This window comes from Neoarius graeffei, chromosome 5 (assembly GCF_027579695.1).
Source record: "Neoarius graeffei isolate fNeoGra1 chromosome 5, fNeoGra1.pri, whole genome shotgun sequence".
In the NCBI taxonomy this organism is placed as follows: domain Eukaryota; kingdom Metazoa; phylum Chordata; class Actinopteri; order Siluriformes; family Ariidae; genus Neoarius; species Neoarius graeffei.
Window position 1 is genome coordinate 6,176,744 of NC_083573.1, and position 23,306 is coordinate 6,200,049.

The 23,306-nt window shown below is 42.8% G+C and overlaps 1 protein-coding gene across 1 annotated transcript; it reads right to left on the bottom strand.

Moving 5' to 3' along the window:
- Positions 1 to 16,738: 16,738 nt before the first annotated feature.
- On the bottom strand, positions 16,739 to 17,623 carry zgc:92591 (uncharacterized protein LOC436997 homolog). The gene is made up of 2 exons (XM_060920375.1): positions 17,507 to 17,623; positions 16,739 to 16,975 (listed from the first exon to the last, which is right to left on the bottom strand). The coding sequence occupies exons 1-2, from the start codon at positions 17,621 to 17,623 to the stop codon at positions 16,739 to 16,741; spliced, it is 354 nt and encodes a 117-aa protein (XP_060776358.1).
- Between the last annotated feature and the right edge of the window lie 5,683 nt (positions 17,624 to 23,306).

Sequence of the window (23,306 nt, forward strand, 5' to 3'; positions counted from 1 at the left end):
GCTACGGCTAGTGAACAGCGCGCGTTTGACTCCGCTTTGGAATCAGTTTTAGAAGAATTAGACTTGGAGTTTTCACTGAAACATGAGCAGGAAGAGGCTCTCCGCTCATTCCTTTTCAAGAAGGACGTTTTTGCTGTTTTGCCGACCGGCTATGGCAAAAGTCTGATCTACCAGCTGGCTCCGCTCGTAGCCAAAAGGATGGGGCTAGTTTGTGCAGTACGAAGAATTAATAAACAGCTTTGAAACATTACTTTTTGATTGTTTCTTATTTTCCCGTTATTTTAAATTTAAGGGAAATTATTTCACCAAACGCCACTAAATAAAAACTCTCAAAAACAGTTTAAGCAAACCCTTGAAAAACACTTGAAAAAAAATAAGTTATGTGGTACAGACTCCAAACTTGTGGTCATTATCTCCAAACTTCTTAATATCTAGAACCTGTTTATTAATTAATACACATTTTGAAAAATTATTTATTTCAAGGCCTCCCCCACTGCTTTCTGTCGCTCTGACTACGTCACAGTCACTGTTGCGCTGATTGGTCAGAGCGTTGGCCTATACGCACAGAGACAGTTTGAAAGACAGCGGTTTGTTCCTCCCACACCCTTCAGAAATGTCTACGGATCGAGGCCAGACTAAATATTCGCATGTAGTCTGGCTTGCCAGGCTATTATTCTCCCTCAATTCTTCACCGATTTTGATTCTTTTTGGCACGAAGATACAGGTACCGAGGGTGCATACCATATTTCTCCCCAGATTTGAGCCGGAGTGAACTACGCCATCATTGACGGTCTCGTTTGTGTTCCCCTTGCTTTCCTACCCACTCGAACAAGTCTGGCTGTTCGCTTGAAGGTGTTACCACCCAATCAACAGCAGATTTATTTATTTTTTGTCATATCATTCTGTGTAAAACTGTTGTGCGTGAAAATCCCAGGAGAATGGCTCAATGGACAAATGTGAGATATAACAGTATCGAGACCTGGATGTACGCGATTTAAATAAAGTAGCAAAGAAAAACACGAAGCAGTATAACCAAGTCAGTGATTGAGTATAATACGAAACACTTTCCCGCTCAAACACTTGGGGCCAAATGGGATCAGCGTAGTATTAAATGCAAATGTCCAATGTGTGCCAGAGAGATGAGGTTGGCATGCAAATGCGCAGATTTGTACCAAGTCACGAATCAAGCTTGGCTGTGTGTTTCTGGAGTGCTTTCTTTGGCCACGGAAAGAATTTTGAGAGAATTCGAATGGCATGACGGATGAGACCGAAAAAAAAAGACCCTTCCAGCGTTTAAGCCGGTACCTGCGATGTTTAGCGCGCTATACATTGTGCTGTTGATCCCCGCACAAATGGAGGCCCTCTTCATTATGACAATTGAGAGGTTCATATTTCAATCTAATAGCTCTCGATAAATTTAACAATCGATCACAACCTCATTTCATCGCGAGCGCCCCTAATACGCGCTTCCCCGCCAAGTGGAACATTTTCTAATGATGCACTTGCACACCAAAACAATGCGGGGCCCAGTGACTACATTAGTCACTAATGTCCCAATCCATAATGTGCTTATAACACTCTCCCAAAAGAGAGAGAAAGAGAGAGAGAGAGAGAGAGAGAAATGACTCCAGAGAGAGAGAGGGAGAGAGAAAGGGGGGATCAGCGAGGAACCGGGAGATCAGAGGGAAAATGGTCATGATGATGATAGTGCTTAAGACACTGTCATTAATGACCCTATCACACGCGCCGTAATACGTCCACAGACATGCTCTCATTAGCATACATCAGACCATCAAGGCACATTGCAGGAGCAAAAGAGCAAGCAGGGGAGGGAGACGGAACGCAATACACCACATTAACATCCGGCATTGCTCAGGCTGCGTTGCTGTAGCTCTGATTAATGCAAAACAAAAAGCACCATTTATTTTCAAACCAAGGTGTCTGCTTTGCCTCTGCTCGTTTTCCCCCCTCCCCAGTTTGCAGTAGTTCACCAGCGAATACAAAGCTGCAGTCTGAGTAAATTGTTGACCAAGTGTTAATTAACAAAGCAACTACCAGGCTAATTAGATGATGCTTTTAAGAACATCCATGTTTATGCAATCAAGATCATTTTTCAGCTGCAAGCTGGAACGAAAGACATACACAAACTATCTATTACGGCACACTCAATATTTCATTAAATGTCCCTTAGCAAATTTCACCTTGACCAGACACTTTTGTTCACCATCAACAAGCTTCTGACAGAATTCTGGCTGGATATTTGACCACTCTTCTTGGCAGAATTAACAGAATTCAATGGTGTTTCCTGGTGCAGACACGACGTTTAAGCACAGTCCACATATTTTCGATCAGGTTGAGGACTTGTTTTAAGCTTAATATTCACCTGCTTTATCCTCCACAACTAGCTCTGATATGCGTTTGGGGTCATTGTCCTGTTGGACCACCCAATTGTGTCCAAATTTCTAATGGTTTGAGGTTATGCCGAAGAATTCTGAGGTTCTTCGTTATGCCATTCATTTGCTGCAATGAATCACTTCCACTGACAGCAAAACAGCCCCAGAGCACGATGCTACCACCACCGTGCTTCTGGTACAGTGTTCCTCTGTACTTCTGGTCATTGTGGCCAAATAACTCAATCTTTGTCTGATCTGACCATCAGGCCTTCCTCCAGAAGACTTTTTCTTTGTCCAGGTGGTCAGCTGCAAACATTAGTCGAGTTTGGAGCAGGGGCTTCTTTCTTGGATGGCAGCTTCTCAGTCCATGCTGATGTAAAATTCGCTTGACTGTAGACAATGTTCCAGCAGCTTCCAGTTCATGACAGGCCTGCCTGTGTTTTGATGGGTCCTGATCATCCAAACTAATTTTCTCTCAGCTGGTGGTGACAGTTTGAGTCTGCTTCTAGGAAAGTGTCTTGGCAAAGTGGCTACACCTCCCAATAACTTTTATGAACATGCAATTGTTTGAACTGATGAGCTTGGAATCTGCACTTGTTTAGAGTTTAGAAATTGCTCCAGGAGACACTCCTGTGTGTGTAAATCTCTGATCCTCTTTCTCAGATCTGCACTGAGCTCCTGGGACTTTCCCATTGTACTGTGTGTTGGTCAATCCAATGAGTGTCAGACAAAACTTTTTATGTTGGAACAGAGAAGCTACCAGTTGTAGTCAATCATCATCACTAGCCTTGGCAAGTTAAAAGGCATTTCAGAACTTTCAGCACCACTGAATTAATAATCTGAGTCGGTGTATGTCAAATTTTGATCCTGTGTCGATTTCAGAAAACCCAAAACAAATCAAAACTTGTGCACCAGATTCTTGGCGGGGGGGGTTGCTTCCATTAAAGATGTATGTGTTGTACAATTATCTTTCCACAGAAAAAGAACAGTTTCAAGAACTCACTGAAAGCCATGATATTCATGTTCCTGTGTGAAAAATTCTGACTGCAACTGCATGATTAATCTTGATAAATGTCTCCATTGTTATAGCTTCAATATAACAACCAAACTTCAAAATTTCAAACCTCAAATCAGAAAATATTGGGACGGGACGGAAAATGTAAATTAAACAATGAAAGCAGTGATTTCCAAACGTACTTTGACTTGTATTTCATTGTAGACAGAACGAACCCAAGATATTTCATGTTTTGTTGGTCAACTTCATTTCATTTGTTAACGTACATCTATTCCTGTGTTTATACCGACTAGTGGCCTAGTGGTAGCATGTCCGCCTCTCGATCGGGAGATCGGGAGTTCTATTCACGATTGGGTCATACCAAAGACCATCATAAAAATGGTACCTACTGCCATCTGGCAAGGCATGCTGCAATACAGATGTGCATGGGGAGTTAAACTCTCGTGGTTACCAGAGGACTAGCCCCCCACTGTAACCCTAGCTATGTAATAGGCGAGAGGCCGAGGGCTATGGAAACGGAGATCGGTGCCGCCCGATGCGCCACATACAGGTTGGGCCTGGTTAGTACTTGAGTGGGAGACTGCCTAGGAATACCAGGTACTGTAAGGCGTGGGAAGGACTTTGACTTTTTTTTTGACCTGTGTTTTAGGCCTGCAACACATTGCAAAAAAAAAAAAAAAGTTGGGACTGGGGCAATTTAGGGCGAGTACTGAGGTAAAGCAATGAAATAATGATGTGATTTGAAATGGGTGATGTCAACAGGTGATTGTAATCATGATTTGGTACAAAATCAGAATACAGAAAAAGCCGAGTCTTTGAGGAGCAAAGATGGGCCGAGAATCTCCAGTTTGTCAACAAATGTATGGGGAAATAATTGAAATGTTTAAAAACAATGTTCCTCAAAGAAAGATAGGAAGGGATTTGGATATTTCACCCTCTACGGTGCTGAGTATCGTTCGACAATTGAAGGAATCTGGAGGAATTTCAATGCATAAAGGGCAAGGGCTCAAGCCTAATTTGAACACCCGTGATCTCTGATCCCTCAGACGGCACTGCATCAAGAACCGATATTCATCTTTTGCTGATAGAACCACATGGGCTCAGGATTACTTTGACAAACCTTTGTCGAGCTACAATACGGAGTTGCATCCACAAACACCAGTTAAAACTTTATTGTGCAAAAAGGAAACCTTATGTTAACTGTGTTCAGAAGTAGCGCCGTTGACTTCCCTGAGCTCGGAGGCATCCGGGATGGACCATCACATGTACTGTGGTCAGACGAATCAGTATTCCAGGTCTATTTTGGAAGAAATGGACGTCATATGCTCTGAAGCTGAAAGGACCATCTTACCATGTTACCAGGAACAAGTCCAAAAGCCAGGGTGTGTCATGGTATGGTGTTGTGTCAGTGCCCTTGGCGAAGGTAACTTACACTTCTGTGATGGAGCATTAATGCAGAAAAGTACACTGAGATTTCGGAGCAACATACGCTGCCTTCAAGACGACGACTTTTCCAGGGAGATTTCAACAAGACAATGTAAAACTACATTCTGCACACATTACGAAGGCGTGGCTGTGGAAGAAGAGGGCGTGTCCCCAATGTCCCCAATAGAGAACGTGTGGAGAATTTTGAAATGAAAAATATGACAGTGACGACCCCGTACTGTTGCACACCTTAAGACCTGTTTACAGGAAGAATGGAACAAAATTAGCCTAGTAAACTAGACCCACCCTCCTAGCGGCCAAAAATATTTTTGCCTAGCGAGTGGGTCTAGCCTCGCACCATATAAACAAAAACACCCCGGGCATCAAATCGTGCCCGCCAATCACAACGCAAGGTTTTTGTTTGGATTCTTTGGGCGGGCTTTTGCAGGAGTGACGACGAAGCTGCGCGACGCTGGAGAAAGCGCAACAGGAAAGATGGCTACGGCTAGTGAACAGCGCGCGTTTGACTCCGCTTTGGAATCAGTTTTAGAAGAATTAGACTTGGAGTTTTCGTTGAAACATGAGCAGGAAGAGGCTCTCCGCTCATTCCTTTTCAAGAAGGACATTTCCGCTGTTTTGCCGACCGGCTATGGCAAAAGTCTGATCTACCAGCTGACTCCGCTCGTAGCCAAAAGGATGGGGCTAGTTTGTGCAGTACGAAGAATTAATAAACAGCTTTGAAACAATACTTTTTGATTGTTTCTTATTTTCCCGTTATTTTAAATTTAAGGGAAATTATTTCACCAAACACCACTAAATAAAAACTCTCAAAAACAGTTTAAGCAAACCCTTGAAAAACACTTGAAAAAAATGTGTATGTGGTACAGACTCCAAACTTGTGGTCATTATCTCCAAACTTCTTAATATCTAGAACCTGTTTATTAATTAATACACATTTTGAAAAATTATTTATTTCAAGGCCTCCCCCACTGCTTTCTGTCGCTCTGACTACGTCACAGTCACTGTTGTGCTGATTGGTCAGAGCGTTGGCCTATACGCACAGAGACAGTTTGAAAGACAGCGGTTTGTTCCTCCTACCCGCTTCGGAAATGTCTACGGATCGAGGCCAGACTAAATATTCACATTTAGTCTGGCTTGCCAGGCTAGAACAAAATAACACCTGAAAAAAAGTCACTTCATCACTTGGTGTCTTCAGTCCATAAACATCTTGAAGTGTTGTCAGAAGGAATGGAAACATTATAAAGTGGAAAATGCTTTACCATCCCAACTTTTTTGAAAAATGTGTTGCAAGAATCAAAATTGGCCAGCACGGTGGTGTAGTGGTTAGCGCTGTCGCCTCACAGCAAGAAGGTCCGGGTTCGAGCCCCGTGGCCGGCGAGGGCCTTTCTGTGCGGAGTTTGCATGTTCTCCCCATGTCCGCGTGGGTTTCCTCCGGGTGCTCCGGTTTCCCCCACAGTCCAAAGACATGCAGGTTAGGTTAACTGGTGACTCTAAATTGAGCGTAGGTGTGAATGTGAGTGTGAATGGTTGTCTGTGTCTATGTGTCAGCCCTGTGATGACCTGGCGACTTGTCCAGGGTGTACCCCGCCTTTCGCCCGTAGTCAGCTGGGATAGGCTCCAGCTTGCCTGCGACCCTGTAGAAGGATAAAGCGGCTAGAGATAATGAGATGAGATGACATCTCAACGTTTTCTGATTTGGGGTTGTAGATATCTGGATACAGATGAGTAGGAAAGGTGACTATCATTTGAAATTTCTATACCTCACATTCGATGATGTGGAAATGCATTTCAACACGTTATGCCCTGAAATTGCACATGAAACACATAATGTGAATAATAAGCGATCAATAAATGTGAAAAAATTAACATTTAAAATGATCAAATCAAGTGTAAAAAAAATCATATGGGAAAATTAGTCTCTTCAAAAATCACGTGAAATATAATGAATCGTGAATTAAAAAAAAACAATAACATGAAAAAATTAATTGTGGAAAAAAATCATGCAAAAATAAATCATATTAAAAAAAAAAATCCTGTGGACATGAATCAATCAGGTGAACATGAATGAATAATATATAAAAATGAATTCGTCATGTGAAATAATTCACGTGAAAATAATGTGAAAATGAATCAGCTGAAAAAGTCACATGAAACTAAATTAAGTGCGTAAAAAAATCTCGTAAAAATATATTTGTATTTTTTAAAATATCAGTGAATGATATTTTAAAAAACAATATGCTTTTCAAAATCACATGACAATAAAGGAATCGGAGGTCAAAAAATACATTTGTGAATAAATTTGTAGCAAAGAGATTTGTTGTTTGAAAACACATTGTGTTCATGATCCATGATAAATAAACCTCATCTCTCATCTCATTATCTGTAGCCGCTTTATCCTTCTACAGGGTCACAGGCAAGCTGGAGCCTATCCCAGCTGACTACGGGCGAAAGGCGGGGTACACCCTGGACAAGTCGCCAGGTCATCACAGGGCTGACACATAGACACAGACAACCATTCACACTCACATTCACACCTACGGGCAATTTAGAGTCACCAGTTAACCTAACCTGCATGTCTTTGGACTGTGGGGGAAACCGGAGCACCCGGAGGAAACCCACGCGGACACGGGGAGAACATGCAAACTCCGCACAGAAAGGCCCTCGCTGGCCACGGGGCTCGAACCCGGACCTTCTTGGTGTGAGGCGACAGCGCTAACCACTACACCACCGTGCCGCCCTAAATAAACCTTTGACGTAGAAATTAAAAAAGCATACAGAAATTGAAGTGAAATAAATGAATCAGGTGAAACATCATGCGGAAAAAGATATCAAAATAAATGAATTGTGTGTCCAAAAAATCACATCATCTGAAAAAAGTGAAAAGTTAATTGTGAAAAATTTATTTATTAAAAAAAAAAAAAAACAATTGTCTGTAAAAACATCTGTAATCTTGTGCAAAAATCACGGGGCAGCACAGTGGTGTAGTGGTTAGCACTGTTGCCTCACAGCAAGAAGGTCCTGGGTTTGAGCCCAGCAGCCGGCGAGGGCCTTTAGGTATGGAGTTTGCATGTTCTCCCCGGGTGCTCCGGTTTCCCCCACAGTCCAAAGACATGCAGGTTAAGCTATAAATGGTGGCTCTAAATTGACCGTAGGTGTGAATGGTGCGATGACCTGGCGACTTGTCCAGGGTGTACCCCGCCTTTCGCCCATAGTCAGCTGGGAAAGGCTCCAGCTTGCCTGCGACCCTGTAGAACAGGATAAGCAGCTACAGATAATGGATGGATGGATGACTACAAACCCCAACCTTTGGATACAGGTCTTTTTTTTTTTTTAACTATATTACAGTATATTCCTAATTCATACTGCTCTTTATGACAACATAAAATCAATTTACATTTCAAACAAGTAGTTCCTGTGGCTGCACATGCATCAAATAAATACTGTGAATTAATTGTATTTTCAAATACCTATTTTAGTCACTAAATACCAGCCCTGCAATGACCTGGCGACTTGTCCAGGGTGTACCCCGCCACTCACCCATAGTCAGCTGGGATAGGCTCCGGCTTGCCTGCGACCCTGTCGGACAGGATAAAGCGGCTACAGATAATGGATGGATGGATAAAAATCACATGAAAAAATGATCTCATCTTGCCACTTTATCCTGTTCTACAGGGTCGCAGGCAAGCTGGAGTCTATCCCAGCTGACTACGGGCAAAAGGCGGGGTACACCCTGGACAAGTCGCCAGGTCATCACAGGGCTGACACATAGACAACCATTCACACTCACCGGCCACAGGGCTCGAACCCAGACCTTCGTGCTGTGAGGCGACAGCGCTAACCACTACACCACCGTGCCGCCCCACACAGACTGTGTGGGGGAAAAAATAACACAAGTGTCTAAAAAGCAGTTGTGAAAATTTCATGTGAATTTTTTGTGTTTTATTTTCTTTTAACTACAAATCTATGATCAGGCTGATTTCAGGTCTGGAATATTTTACACTTGGGAAGTTGGTTTCATGTTTAGTGTTTTTTTTTCAAACACACAAAAAAGTGTTTTCTTGAAGAGAAATTAAATGGCGAGGGTTTTTTTTTTAACCTGAAAATTATGCAAATTTAATGAAAATAGAAATTATGGTATTTTGAATGGCAGTATTTTTAAAATAAGTCATACTTCAAGACATATTCCTTGGTCGAAACTCTAAACCCGAGGATACTGATAGACATTTCAGCAAAGCAGCCATTTGAGGAAACAATCATTAGCATTAGCATGAGCATTAGCATTGCTAAATTCACAAATTACAATTTAAGTACAATGTTCTAAACCTTACGCACAAATCCACTCTGTTAACTCAGCATGTTGTGTTAAATTAAGTCAATTAAATTAAGCAGAAACTTTTTTTAAGGTCAACCAACAGTAGCTGCTCTCATTTTCAAGAAAAAGAGTTTCTTTTTTCCACCACGAGTCAGAAAGTGTTGGCTAATTTTCTGTAAAATCAGTTCTGAAAGTAGTTCCGATTCAGGGTGTAATTTCCATCACAGGTTGAAGCTTGATTGAATATAATCGTTCTAATCCATTATCTTTTTCTACAGTAACACATCTTTCACAAAGACCTTTATTAAGGACGCTCTACAGAATAAAGAGCTTTGAAAAACCTTTTCTGTCAGATGTACGTGACATATTATGTCCTTGGTACAGTATTGACGTCTCTGTTGTGTCCAGATTCAGTACCTTATTAGTCAGAGGTAAAGCTGTAACTTTATACACACTTGAGACTGGTCTTAAGACTACTTTTTGAGGGTCTTGGTCTCGTCTCGGACATCCAGGACTCCATCCATCCATCCAATTTCTTCCGCTTATCCGAAATTGGGTCGCGGTGGCAGTAGGGTACTCCAGACATCTCTTTCCCCAGCAAACGTTCTCCAGTTCCTCCTGGGGGATCCCAAGGTGCTCCCAGGCCAGATGAGATATATAATTTCTCCAGCATGTTCTGGGTCTACCCTGAGGTCTCCACCCAGTTGAACGTGCCCGGAAAACCTCCAAAGGAAGGCGCCCAGGAGGCATCCTAATCAGATGCCCAAACTACCTCAGCTGACTCCTTTCAACAAGAAGGAGCAGCATCTCGACTCCGAGATCCCTCCGGATGTCTGAGCTCCTCACCCTATCTCTCAAGATGAACCCAGCCACCCTACGGAGAAAGCTCATTTCAGCCACTTGTATCCGAGATCTCATCCTTTCGATCACTACCCAAATGCCCAGGTCAGACGGCAGGCTGCAACTAATTTTCAACTACTTGCGTCTACCTGCGATAACAAAATCGCAGGTAGACACAAGACTGGTCTTGCATCCACTCACGATGACACAGATAATGGCAGAGTGTTGCAGAGGGTCTTTTGTAGAGGCAGGTTGATGCAAGTGGATCACGATCTGTTCGCATTTCAGCTGCGATTCACTTCCAATCGGTGCAAATAGCAGGTTGACGTGTGTAGAGGCAGGCAGTCGTGCAACGCTTGAGCAACCAATTGCAGGTTGAAGCAGGTAGCGGCAGCTAGACACAGGGGAAGACAAGTCTTGAGAGATGGCTGCAATGCATCGCATGGTAGACGCAGACTGCACCTGCAAATAGTTTACAACAACCTGCGAGCAGTCTGATGGCCTTATATTTTTTAAAGGCTTTCTGTGCGCTGCGTCTAGCTGCGTCTGCTTCCGACTGGTCGATTCAACTTAAAAACTCTGCGTCTTGCAATACGTCTGACCACAACGAAGGACTTGACGCAAAAACACCTGCATCCACCTGCGATCAGTCGCCACCTGACCGATCGCAAGTCGTAGCATGAGTCTCTCTGCCGTCTGACCTGGGCAAAAGCTCATGATCATACAGTAAGTGAGGGTTGGAACGTAGAACGTGGAACATAGAGGACTCAGGATTTTATTTCAAGACTGGTCAAAACCACAACAGTTGGGATTTCACGAAATTGCCTGTGCATTGTCTGATTCATTTGTGAACGTCATTACTGTGATTGGATGGAAAATTTCCTGCTTCAAATGTAACTGATAACGTGACTCATTGCTAATTTAAATTTTTTCTTCCTGTTAACAGCTGTCACCCCTCCCCCACCCCCTTCACATCCACTGGTCTGGTCCTGGTCTTGACTTGGTCTCATCCTGCCTTGGTCTTGGTGATGACTTGGTCTCGGTTTAGGTGATCCTGACTACAACACTCGTGGAAATTCTTCACAGTATTTTGGTAAAACAACATATTTTTTTCAAGAATTCTTTTTATTCTTCTTACAGATTTATAATTCGGGCGGCACGGTGGTGTAGTGGTTAGCGCTGTCGCCTCACAGCAAGAAGGTCCGGGTTCGAGCCCCGTGGCCGGCGAGGGCCTTTCTGTGCGGAGTTTGCATGTTCTCCCCGTGTCCGCGTGGGTTTCCTCCGGGTGCTCCGGTTTCCCCCACAGTCCAAAGACATGCAGGTTAGGTTAACTGGTGACTCTAAATTGAGCGTAGGTGTGAATGTGAGTGTGAATGGTTGTCTGTGTCTATGTGTCAGCCCTGTGATGACCTGGCGACTTGTCCAGGGTGTACCCCGCCTTTCGCCCGTAGTCAGCTGGGATAGGCTCCAGCTCGCCTGCGACCCTGTAGAACAGGATAAAACGGCTACAGATGATGAGATGAGATTTATAATTCTTCCAACACCATGAATCCAAGCTCTTAATTACCTCCGCCAACTTTTTTGGAGGACGTTATGTTTTCACCTCCGTTTGTTTGTTTGTTTGTTTGTCTGTCTGTTCCCAATGTAACTCATAAAGTAATAAACATATTTTGATTAAATTTGGAGGAAAGGTTGGCCATGGGCCAAGGAACAACTGATTAGATTTTGCTACAAATCCAGATATCTTCATGGATCCAGGATTTTTTTTTTCTGTTCTGAACATAGCTCAAAAAGTTATGGATGAAAGATTTGGATGAAATTTGGCGTACAACTTTATGTTCAAGTGATTTGATTTTGATGTTGAGAATACAGAATGTGGCTTGACAGAGATGTGCACCCGACCTTCCGAGTGCTGTTCTACTAGTTCAGGGTTTGTTCCAAATTTGTGCACGATTATGTGAAAACATACGAATTCAAGAACGAGGTTACAAACTTGTTTCAACTTCAAATCACTGTCACACTGTGTGCCATGATCATTCATGTAAACAAAGGTTTCCATTAATGCTACGTCCACAACTCTGTAGATTTTTTTCTGGGAACAAAAATACATCTATAAAATCATCCACAGAAGTACTCGAACCCGGCTTTCGTGTCAAGCTTCAGTTTTTACGGTAATGCCTTGAAATTGTTTTTTTCATCCATTTGATCCCATTTTGTGCTGTTGATCTTGGCCATGAGGTCTCAGTTGTTTGTTCACTGAGACCTCCCTGTCAAACGTTTTCAAACACTGCTATCTAGTGGTGATTATATGTTACTGCACAATATGATGCCACAATATAGAACAAGTGAGCATTCATCTCATCTCATCTCATCTCATCATCTGTAGCCGCTTTATCCTGTTCTACAGGGTCGCAGGCAAGCTGGAGCCTATCCCAGCTGACTACGGGCGAAAGGCGGGGTACACCCTGGACAAGTCGCCAGGTCATCACAGGGCTGACACATAGACACAGACAACCATTCACACTCACACCTACAGTCAATTTAGAGTCACCAGTTAACCTAACCTGCATGTCTTTGGACTGTGGGGGAAACCGGAGCACCCGGAGGAAACCCATGCGGACACGGGGAGAATATGCAAACTCCACACAGAAAGGCCCTCGCTGGCCACGGGGCTCGAACCCGGCCCTTCTTGCTGTGAGGCGACAGCGCTAACCACTACACCACCGTGCCGCCTGTTTTACCTATTTTACTTTTTACTAATTATTTTTGTGATCTTGTCTACTTTTTCTTCTTCTTCTTCTTCTTCTTTTATAAACGCTTATTGATTTCTTCTGTTCCATTCCTCTCGTTCTTGTTTATTACGGTTTGTTCTTCCATTTTTAATTTCCTCACATCAACATTTTTTTATCGAGTTGCAGTCTGAAGTTTACATACACGTACATGAATGCTATGAGTCAAAATTTTACATACAGCCATCTCATATTTGTTTAAACGTCCCTTCGCAAGTTTTACCTTGGTAGCCATCAACAAGCTTCTGTCCGAATTCTGGTTGGATATTTGGCAGAATTGATATTCAATTAATTTCGTGTGTTTCCTGGCACAGACCTGACTTTTCAACAGGATAGAGATCAGAATTTGTTTTATGCCTGCTTTGATGTGTGTTTGGGGTCACTGTCCTGCTGGAACATCCAACTGTGTCCAAGTTTCTGATGGTTATACTGAGGTAGCTTTCCTCCCTCATTTTTCCATCCACTTTGTCCAATGAGCCAGTTCCCCTGGCAGCAAAACAGCCCCAGAGAAGCATGATGCTACCACCACCATGCTTCACAGTTGGGGCACTGTTCCTCTGTATCTCTGGTCATTGTCAACAAACAACTCAATCTTTGACCATCAAACTTTCCTTCAGAAGGCTTTTTTCTTTGTCCATGTGGTCAGCTACAAACTTTCAAACATATCTAACCGTATCGAAAATAAATGGGCTTGAAAAATACCGGGCTTAAAAGTCAAGTCCGTGCCAGGAAACATACAAATGTAACTGAACTCGATCAGTTTTGCCAAGAAGAGTGGGCAAATATCCAACTAGAATTCTGACAGAAGCTTGTTGACTGGTCAAGGACATTTAACCAAGTATTTGGTGGCTGTATGTACCGTATATTTGTTTTGACCTCGTGTTGATTTCAGAAAACCCAAAATTAATTCACAATCGTGTAGGAAGTTCTTTTTGTTGTTAAAGCTGTATGTTGTACAATCACTCTGCCCCAGAAAAATGCCTTTTTTTATTGTCACTGTACAAACGTAAAATGAAATTTATTTCATCATAGGAAAGCAAAGCAGCCTAAGGTCATTCCCATGTTAACCTAATTGCATGGCTTTGGACTGTGGTGGAAACCGGAGCACCCGGAGAAAACCCACACAGACACGGCGAGAACATACAAACTCCACACAGAAAGGCCCCCGTCAGCTGCTGGGCTTGAACCCAGAACTGTCTTGCTGTGAGGCGACAGTACTAACCCCTACACCACCATGCATAAAAACTAACAGTTCAAAGAAATCACTGTGAGCCAAAACATGAAATTCATGTCCGGAACACGTGTAAACTTCTGAGCTCAATTGTACTCTATTTACACTCATACAACCCCGATTCCAAAAAAGTTGGGACAAAGTAGAAATTGTAAATAAAAACGGAATGCAATAATTTACAAATCTGAAAAACTGATATTGTATTCACAATAGAACATAGACAACATATCAAATGTCGAAAGTGAGACATTTTGAAATTTCATGCCAAATATTGGCTCATTTGAAATTTCATGACAGCAACACATCTCAAAAAAGTTGGGACAGGGGCAATAAGAGGCTGGAAAAGTTAAAGGTACAAAAAAGGAACAGCTGGAGGACCAAATTGCAACTCATTAGGTCAATTGGCAATAGGTCATTAACATGACTGGGTATAAAAAGAGCATCTTGGAGTGGCAGCGGCTCTCAGAAGTAAAGATGGGAAGAGGATCACCAATCCCCCTAATTCTGCACCGACAAATAGTGGAGCAATATCAGAAAGGAGTTCGACAGTGTAAAATTGCAAAGAGTTTGAACATATCATCATCTACAGTGCATAATATCATCAAAAGATTCAGAGAATCTGGAAGAATCTCTGTGTGTAAGGGTCAAGGCCAGAAAACCATACTGGGTGCCCGTGATCTTCGGGCCCTGCATCACATACAGGCATGCTTCTGTATTGGAAATCACAAAATGGGCTCAGGAATATTTCCAGAGAACATTATCTGAGAACGCAATTCACCGTGCCATCCACCGTTACCAGCTAAAACTCTATAGTTCAAAGAAGAAGCCGTATCTAAACATGATCCAGAAGCGCAGACATCTTCTCTGGGTCAAGGCTCATTTAAAATGGACTGTGGCAAAGTGGAAAACTGTTCTGTGGTCAGACGAATCAAAATTTGAAGTTCTTTATGGAAATCAGGGACGCCGTGTCATTCGGACTAAAGAGAAGAAGGACGACCCGAGTTGTTATCGGCGCTCAGTTCAGAAGCCTGCATCTCTGATGGTATGGGGTTGCATTAGTGCGTGTGGCATGGGCAGCTTACACATCTAGAAAGACACCATCAATGCTGAAAGGTCTATCCAGGTTCTAGAGCAACATATGCTCCCATCCAGACGATGTCTCTTTCAGGGAAGACCTTGCATTTTCCAACATGACAATGCCAAACCACATACTGCATCAATTACAGCATCATGGCTGCGTAGAAGAAGGGTCCGGGTACTGAACTGGCCAGCCTGCAGTCCAGATCTTTCACCCATAGAAAACATTTGGCGCATCATAAAACGGAAGATACGACAAAAAAGACCTAAGACAGTTGAGCAACTAGAACCCTACATTAGACAAGAATGGGTTAACATTCCTATCCCTAAACTTGAGCAACTTGTCTCCTCAGTCCCCAGACGTTTACAGACTGTTGTAAAGAGAAAAGGGGATGTCTCACAGTGGGAAACATGGCCTTGTCCCAACTTTTTTGAGATGTGTTGTTGTCATGAAATTTAAAATCACCTAATTTTTCTCTTTAAATGATACATTTTCTCAGTTTAAACATTTGTCATCTATGTTCTATTCTGAATAAAATATGGAATTTTGAAACTTCCTTTGTCCCAACTTTTTTGGAATCGGGGTTGTACTTTTGGATTTGTTTTGCATGCTATTTTTATTCCTACTGTTTTACTTTTATTCTTGTTCTTATACAAACTTTACCGGTATGCTTTCTGATTGACTTGCTCTCACTAAGTTTTTACAACTTTGTTTTCCTTTATTCACAAAGTACTTTCATGACTACCTCCATTTCCTCATGTTTTTACCTTATTCTTGTTTTCCTTGTACAAACTCCATTATGCCCCCACCTATTTTATTTGTACAATTTATATTCTTGTGCTTTGACAGAACAATTTAGGATTCCTTGTTTTCATTTTACGTTACAGATTGAGCTTTTATTTACTCTGGATTCTTATGATTCTTCCTGCTGCTCACTTGTCCCAACTGGATGTTTCTCAGTCTGTTCTCTCGTATTTCTTTGGGAGAAAACCTGAGCGGATTTATGCGCATGAAAGACATGGCAATAAATATTGTGATGTGGACTAGAACTGAAACCAAACAAACCAACAATCATTAAGTCTGGGTGGTTACATGTCTGCTATTTTGTTAGTCCTGTGAACTAGATTTCCTCTCAAGCCATCTGTTACATGGACAAATTTAAGGTTTCGGACCTTCAGCCATTGTGGCCCTTCCGGTTTCACGTCTAAATATTTCAAAAAAATAAATAAAATATCCTCAACCATACGTCCGGTTTGGATAATCAGAGCATTAAATTTCATTAACGGCATTTAACAGATGTGCTTATCCAGAGCCGTCTGAGCAGTAGTTGGGGGTTCAGTTTCTTGCTCAAGGGCACTTCAGCCATTCCTGCTCGTCAAGGGAATTGAACCAGTGACCTTTTGGTCCCAAAGCTGTTTCTCTCACCATTAGGCCATGGCTTCCCTGTTCAAAGAGCAATTCTATTAAAAACGTAAACATGTGAAACAATGATAGAGCAGCATCTGATCCAAGCCAACATTGGGGGGGAAAAAAAAAAATTCTGGATTCTGTAGAAAAATCAATGAACTTGAGACAAAACACTGAAGATATTGCACTATTTTATTTCCAAACTCAATATTCCAGCCCAAACTAGCTCACTTGGAGCTCGTGTACTTAGTCACTGCTTTGGTGCCCTCAGACACGGCGTGCTTGGCGAGTTCCCCTGGAAGCAGCAGGCGCACGGCGGTCTGCACCTCCCGGCTCGTGATGGTTGAGCGTTTGTTGTACTGGGTCAGTCTGGACGCCTCGGTGGCAATGCGCTCGAACACATCATTCACAAACGAGTTCATGATGCTCATAGCTCTGCTTGAGATCCCCGTGTCCGGGTGCACCTGCAAAACAAAAAAATCATGTACTTGTTTTTAATAGACACTTTAATAGGGATACCATCCAATCCAATCACGTGATGGTGAAATGCATCAAACTATGAGCACACAAGTCAAGAGGACTCTCAAGGACACTGGCCATGGTGTGGCCCTTGGTGCCGGAGTTGGAGGACTCCAGAACGTACTGATCTCTTGGGATTTTCACATACACCCCTGGAGGTTACACAAAATGGTGAGAAAAACATCTATAGGTGGAAATTCCTTCAGAGGAAAATAGCACACGAGCTGACAGGAAGGCTACAATAACTCAAAAAAAAAAAATCACTCTTTACACCAGCGGTGAGCTGAAAAGCATCTCAAAACATATCAAGCCTTGAGGTGCATAGGCGACAAGAGCAGAAAAGAACATCTCAAGGCAAGAACACGAATCTGAGAGCTTAGAACCGGAGCACTAGAACTTTTAAGGACCCCAAACAAACTTTTAACACTGTCTAAATTAAAGTGAAGCATGAAAAAAAGCAAAAAAAAAACCCTCACCTGTTTTAACACCTTATAAATATACACAGCATATGTCTCTCTTCTCTTCCCTTTCTTTTTCAAAGATTTTTTGTCACCTGGTGCTTTCCCTTTCTTTTTACTCCCATCATTGGACATTGTGCAAAAAAAAATATATTTTTTTCAATTTCAGTGTGAGAAATTCACAACTTCAGGCCGAACTCAACAAGACGTCTCCAGCATAACTCAGCTGCAGCTCATCACCAATTTATCACCTCAGCACAAATCCTTGATGAGTCTAATTAAACCCAGCAGGGGTTCTGCTCTCAACACTTGCTTTGGAACTGCGGTTATCTCTAAATCCTGCACTTCACAGATTTGAAATCATTCAGCATTGATGAAGTAAGTCCCACAGGTTTTAATAGCGAATGTTATGCTACTCAACAATCTTACCGTACATCTGAAAAATATTCATTTAAAAATTTATGGTTGAAATGTGTGTGTTTATTTTTTTCCTTAAATGACCTTGACAGCTCTTCCAGGTAAACAGGAAAGTTTTTACACATGGACTTTCATTTTTCACACATTTTCTCCATGCGGTGTGTGTTTTATTGAACCTGTGGTTGGTAGAAGGGAGCAACTGGACTTGCTTGAAAAGTCTTGAAGATGTTTCGCCTCGGTGGCACGGTGGTGTAGTGGTTAGCTCTGTCGCCTCACAGCAAGAAGGTCCTGGGTTCGAGCCCCGTGGCCGGCGAGGGCCTTTCTGTGTGGAGTTTGCATGTTCTCCCCGTGTCCGCGTGGGTTTCCTCCGGGTGCTCCGGTTTCCCCCACAGTCCAAAGACATGCAGGTTAGGTTAACTGGTGACTCTAAATTGAGCGTAGGTGTGAATGTGAGTGTGAATGGTTGTCTGTGTCTATGTGTCAGCCCTGTGATGACCTGGCGACTTGTCCAGGGTGTACCCCGCCTTTCGCCCGTAGTCAGCTGGGATAGGCTCCAGCTTGCCTGCGACCCTGTAGAAGGATAAAGCGGCTAGAGATAATGAGATGAGATGTTTCGCCTCTCATCCGAAAGGCATCCTCAGTTCTGTCTGTCTAATAGACCGGTGCGGGAGTATGAGAGGACTTCCAGAACAACTGGCAGACATCTTAGCCAGAGAGGATCGTTCATTTTTGTCAACCTGGAACGACCATCACTGAACAGACGTGGGTGTCTATGACATCTGACCTACAATGCAGCCATCAGCATTCTGATTTGGATTCTATGATGATCCATGAGAGGATAAATACCTGATACTCCCTATTAGACAGACAGAACTGAGGATGCCTTTCGGATGAGAGGCGAAACGTCTTCAAGACTTTTCAAGCAAGTCCAGTTGCTCTCTTCTACCAACCACAGATTACTATGTACCTGGATGACTGAGTATCTTCACAGATATGTTTTATTGAACCAAATCTGATTTTTTTTGTTTTACATAATTCATAATTATTATCCCACTTCTGCTTGAATGGAAATGGGATCTTGAAATCGTTTCGGTTTAGTGTACACATCGTCGCAGTAGTTCGACAAGGCTCATTTCTTGCTCAGTTTTCAAGATATCTGGATGAAGCTTGGTGTGCATATACCGTACGTCTTGACCATCTGTGATCTCCATATCATGCATGATACCATTTTATGAAGTCATAAAATTTCAGGAATGGCAATGAATGGGACCACCTGGTACAGGACCTCCCTCAACAAGCTAGACAAAACTCTTTCAAAAAAGTTTGGGGTCACTTTGAAATGTCCTTATTTTTGAAAGAAAAGCACTGTTCTTTTCAATGATGATCACTTTAAACTAATCAGAAATCCACTCTATACATTGCTAATGTGGTAAATGACTATTCTAGCTGCAAATGTCTGGTTTTTGGTGCAATATCTCCATAGGTGTATAGAGGCCCATTTCCAGCAACTCTCACTCCAGTGTTCTAATGGTACAATGTGTTTGCTCATTGCCTCAGAAGGCTAATGGATGATTAGAAAACCCTTGTACAATCATGTTAGCACAGCTGAAAACAGTTTAGCTCTTTAGAGAAGCTATAAAACTGACCTTCCTTTGAGCAGATTGAGTTTCTGGAGCATCACATTTGTGGGGTCGATTAAATGCTCAAAATGGCCAGAAAAATGTCTTGACTATATTTTCTATTCATTTTACAACTTTATGGTGGTAAATAAAAGTGTGACTTTTCATGGAAAACACAAAATTGTCTGGGTGACCCCAAACTTTTGAACGGTAGTGTAGGTCAAAGGTCACTTATGCGTTAAATCGCTACTCCTCTCTCATTTTTTTCATGAATTTTCACCAAACTGGGTACGGAGAACCTATTTGAGGGGGCTTCAAAATAGTTTACACCGGTTAAGCAATTTGACCCCTTTTCACTGACTTTCTTGACCTTGTCAATTAGGTGACTCTGTCGCAAAAAGTCAGTTTTGTCTATTTTTCATGGTCTTTGTGCTAGCCTTGCTCTTCTGCCATAGAAAAATATCCATCCATCCATCCATCCATCCATCTATTATCTGTAGCCGCTTATCCTGTCCTACAGGGTCGCAGGCAAGCTGGAGCCTATCCCAGCTGACTATGGGTGAGATGCGGGGTTCACCCTGGACAAGTCGCCAGGTCATCACACGGCTGACACAGCCATTCCTGCTGGTCTCGGGAACACACTCACATTCACGGTCAATTTAGAGTCACCAGTTAACCTAACCTGCATGTCTTTGGACTGTGGGGGAAACCGGAGCACCCGGAGGAAACCCACGCGGACACGGGGAGAACATGCAAACTCCACACAGAAAGGCCCTCGCCGGCCATTGGGCTCAAACCCAGGACCTTCTTGCTGTGAGGTGACAGTGCTAACCACTACACCACCGTGCCGCCCCATAGAAAAACATGTTTTAATTAATATTTATAGTTTTTACCTCTTGACCTTGGTCAATATTCGGTCACATAATGGCCTATATCTCAAAAACGGAGCAAGATAAGGCCATAGTTACTATTCACTATGACTCGGAAGTCATATATGGACTTTCTTTTGGCACAAAAAAAAAATTTGACCTGGAGTGACCTTGAAAGGTCAGATCAGTAACACCCCCCCCCATGTTTTCAAAGGCCTGTATCTCAAACTGTGCGAGATAGGTTTGTAGTTATGATTAAATCATGAATAGGAACTCGTATATGGACTTTCTTTTGGCACCAAAAAATTTGATCTCGAGTGGCCTTGAAAGGTCAAATCAATGACCTGCATATTTTCAATGGCTTGTATAATGAAAACGGTGCGAGATAGGCCCATAGTTACTGTTGATCATGAAGAAGAAGTCATATATGGGCTTTCATTTGGGAACACTGGTTTTGCCCTGGAGTAACCTTGACAGGTCAGATGAATGATCATCAGGTTCCGGACAAGTGGCCTCATTTCTCTCTCATTTCTCAAGACCTCAGGTGTGGAAATGGGATACCACTGGCACAGTACCTCTAAATTATTATTATTATTATTTTAAATGGAGGGGCGGCACAATGGTGTAGTGGTTAGCGCTGTCGCCTCACAGCAAGAAGGTCCAGGTTCAAGCCCCGTGGCCGGCGAGGGCCTTTCTGTGCAGAGTTTGCATGTTCTCCCCGTGTCCGCGTGGGTTTCCTCCGGGTGCTCCGGTTTCCCCCACAGTCCAAAGACATGCAGGTTAGGTTAACTGGTGACTCTAAATTGAGCGTAGGTGTGAATGTGAGTGTGAAATGGTTGTCTGTGTCTATGTGTCAGCCCTGTGATGACCTGGCGACTTGTCCAGGGTGTACCCCGCCTTTCGCCCGTAGTCAGCTGGGATAGGCTCCAGCTCGCCTGCGACCCTGTAGAACAGGATAAAGCGGCTAGAGATAATGAGATGAGAAAAGAATATTAAATGCTAAGGTCTTCAATTGAGTTTCACCCTTTTAATTTAATTTTAATTCCTTTAATTTGGTATTTTGTCCAGAAAGTTATGTCAAGGTATACCAGAATGTTTTAAGATAAATAAATGCATCTCCAAGCAACAGAAATGAGGATAATGATTCATGTTCATTTCTAGTTATGAACATGAGCTGGGTTTTTTTATTTTAATTTTTTTTTGCCCCAAGTGATTTCTTGACATGATTAATTTATTTTCAAATAATTTTCTGCATGCACGAACAATAAGAATGATCTGGATTTTTCAGCTCATTACCCATCACTGAAAACGTTAGCATTTACAGGATTAAACATAACACCATTCATGGATCAATTTAGATGTAAATGTATAAAAGTTGAGCACAGTAGCTGAGACTAAGCAGTATTTTTTTGGGGGGGAGAGTGAATGGGATATACCGGTAAGTCAAAGAACAGGAAATACTGAAAACAGATCAAACTCTTGGGGATGAGGGAGCAGTTTAAGGGTCATGTGACTGGTCATGTGACATGGCTTGACTGGGAATTCTGGGAAATGGGGTTTGTGGTTGTTTTTCTGGCCCAGGAAGGATTCTGGGAGCAGACAGACATCACTCTTCTCTTTCCAAAAATAAAGGAACTCCAAGATTCTTTGGTTTGCCCCACTGGGAGAGCCATTTAAGGTTCTCCCTGCATTCTTGTTCAACAGAGTTTCCAGTTCAAACCTAAGCATATAGTACCACTCAGAAGTGGATTGATTGCATCACTGTTGGTGGCATGAAGACATTAAGGACATTTACTCAATGTCCTTGACTCAAAATGATTATTTTTCATTTTAAAAACAGTTTTCTATAATTTTGGGGAACAATGTTCAAGCTAGGGTCACTTTTCTTCTCCCAAAGGTCTTCAGTATAATTGGGCGATGTAAGCCATGATCTCATGGTTCGAGAAGCAGCTTTGGGACCAAAAGTTCGCCAGTTCGATTCACTGGACCAGCAGGAAGGGCTGAAGTGCCCTTGAGCAAGGCACAAAACCCCCAACTGCCCCCCAGATTGCTCTGGGATGTTGTATGGGGCTCTGGATAAAAGCATCTGCTAAATTCCTCATCTCATCTCATTATCTGTAGCAGCTTTATCCTGTTCTACAGGGTTGCAGGCAAGCTGGAGCCTATCCCAGCTGACTACGGGCGAAAGGCGGGGTACACCCTGGACAAGTCACCAGGTCATCACAGGGCTGACACATAGACACAGACATCCATTCATACTCACATTCACACCTACGGTCAATTTAGAGTCACCAGTTAACCTAACCTGCATGTCTTTGGACTGTGGGGGAAACCGGAGCACCCGGAGGAAACCCACGCGGACACGGGGAGAACATGCAAACTCGGCACAGAAAGGCCCTCGCCAGCCACGGGGCTCGAACCTGGACCTTCTTGCTGTGAGGCGACAGCGCTGACCACTACACCACCGTGCTGCCCGTTGTTGAATGTATCCCAATTATACATGAGTGGGAAGTGTACAAACCACCTGCCGAGGGAAATTCGCCTCACTGTACACCACTAATGAAAAGAGGAGAGAGGTTTAAAGTTTTGTTTTCTGCCTGTGCAGCAGACTAAAAGGCAAAATAGACTTTTTTTCACCCTGTAGGCCAAACCGGACAACATGTAAACTCCACTCAGAAAGGCCCCTGTCAGCCGTGAAGTTCGAACCCGAAACCTTCTTGCTGTGAGGCAACAATGCAAACTACCGTACGACACCACCGTGCCGCCCGAGCAGACTTTAATTTCTTAAACCCAACAGACCCAGTACCGGGTCCAATAGAATGCTACAATAATTGACTTTGGGGAAAAAGTTTAAAAAATGTTGTTTTGGGAAGTTCAATACTTAATAAAATTTTGTAGGACATTTGTACACAC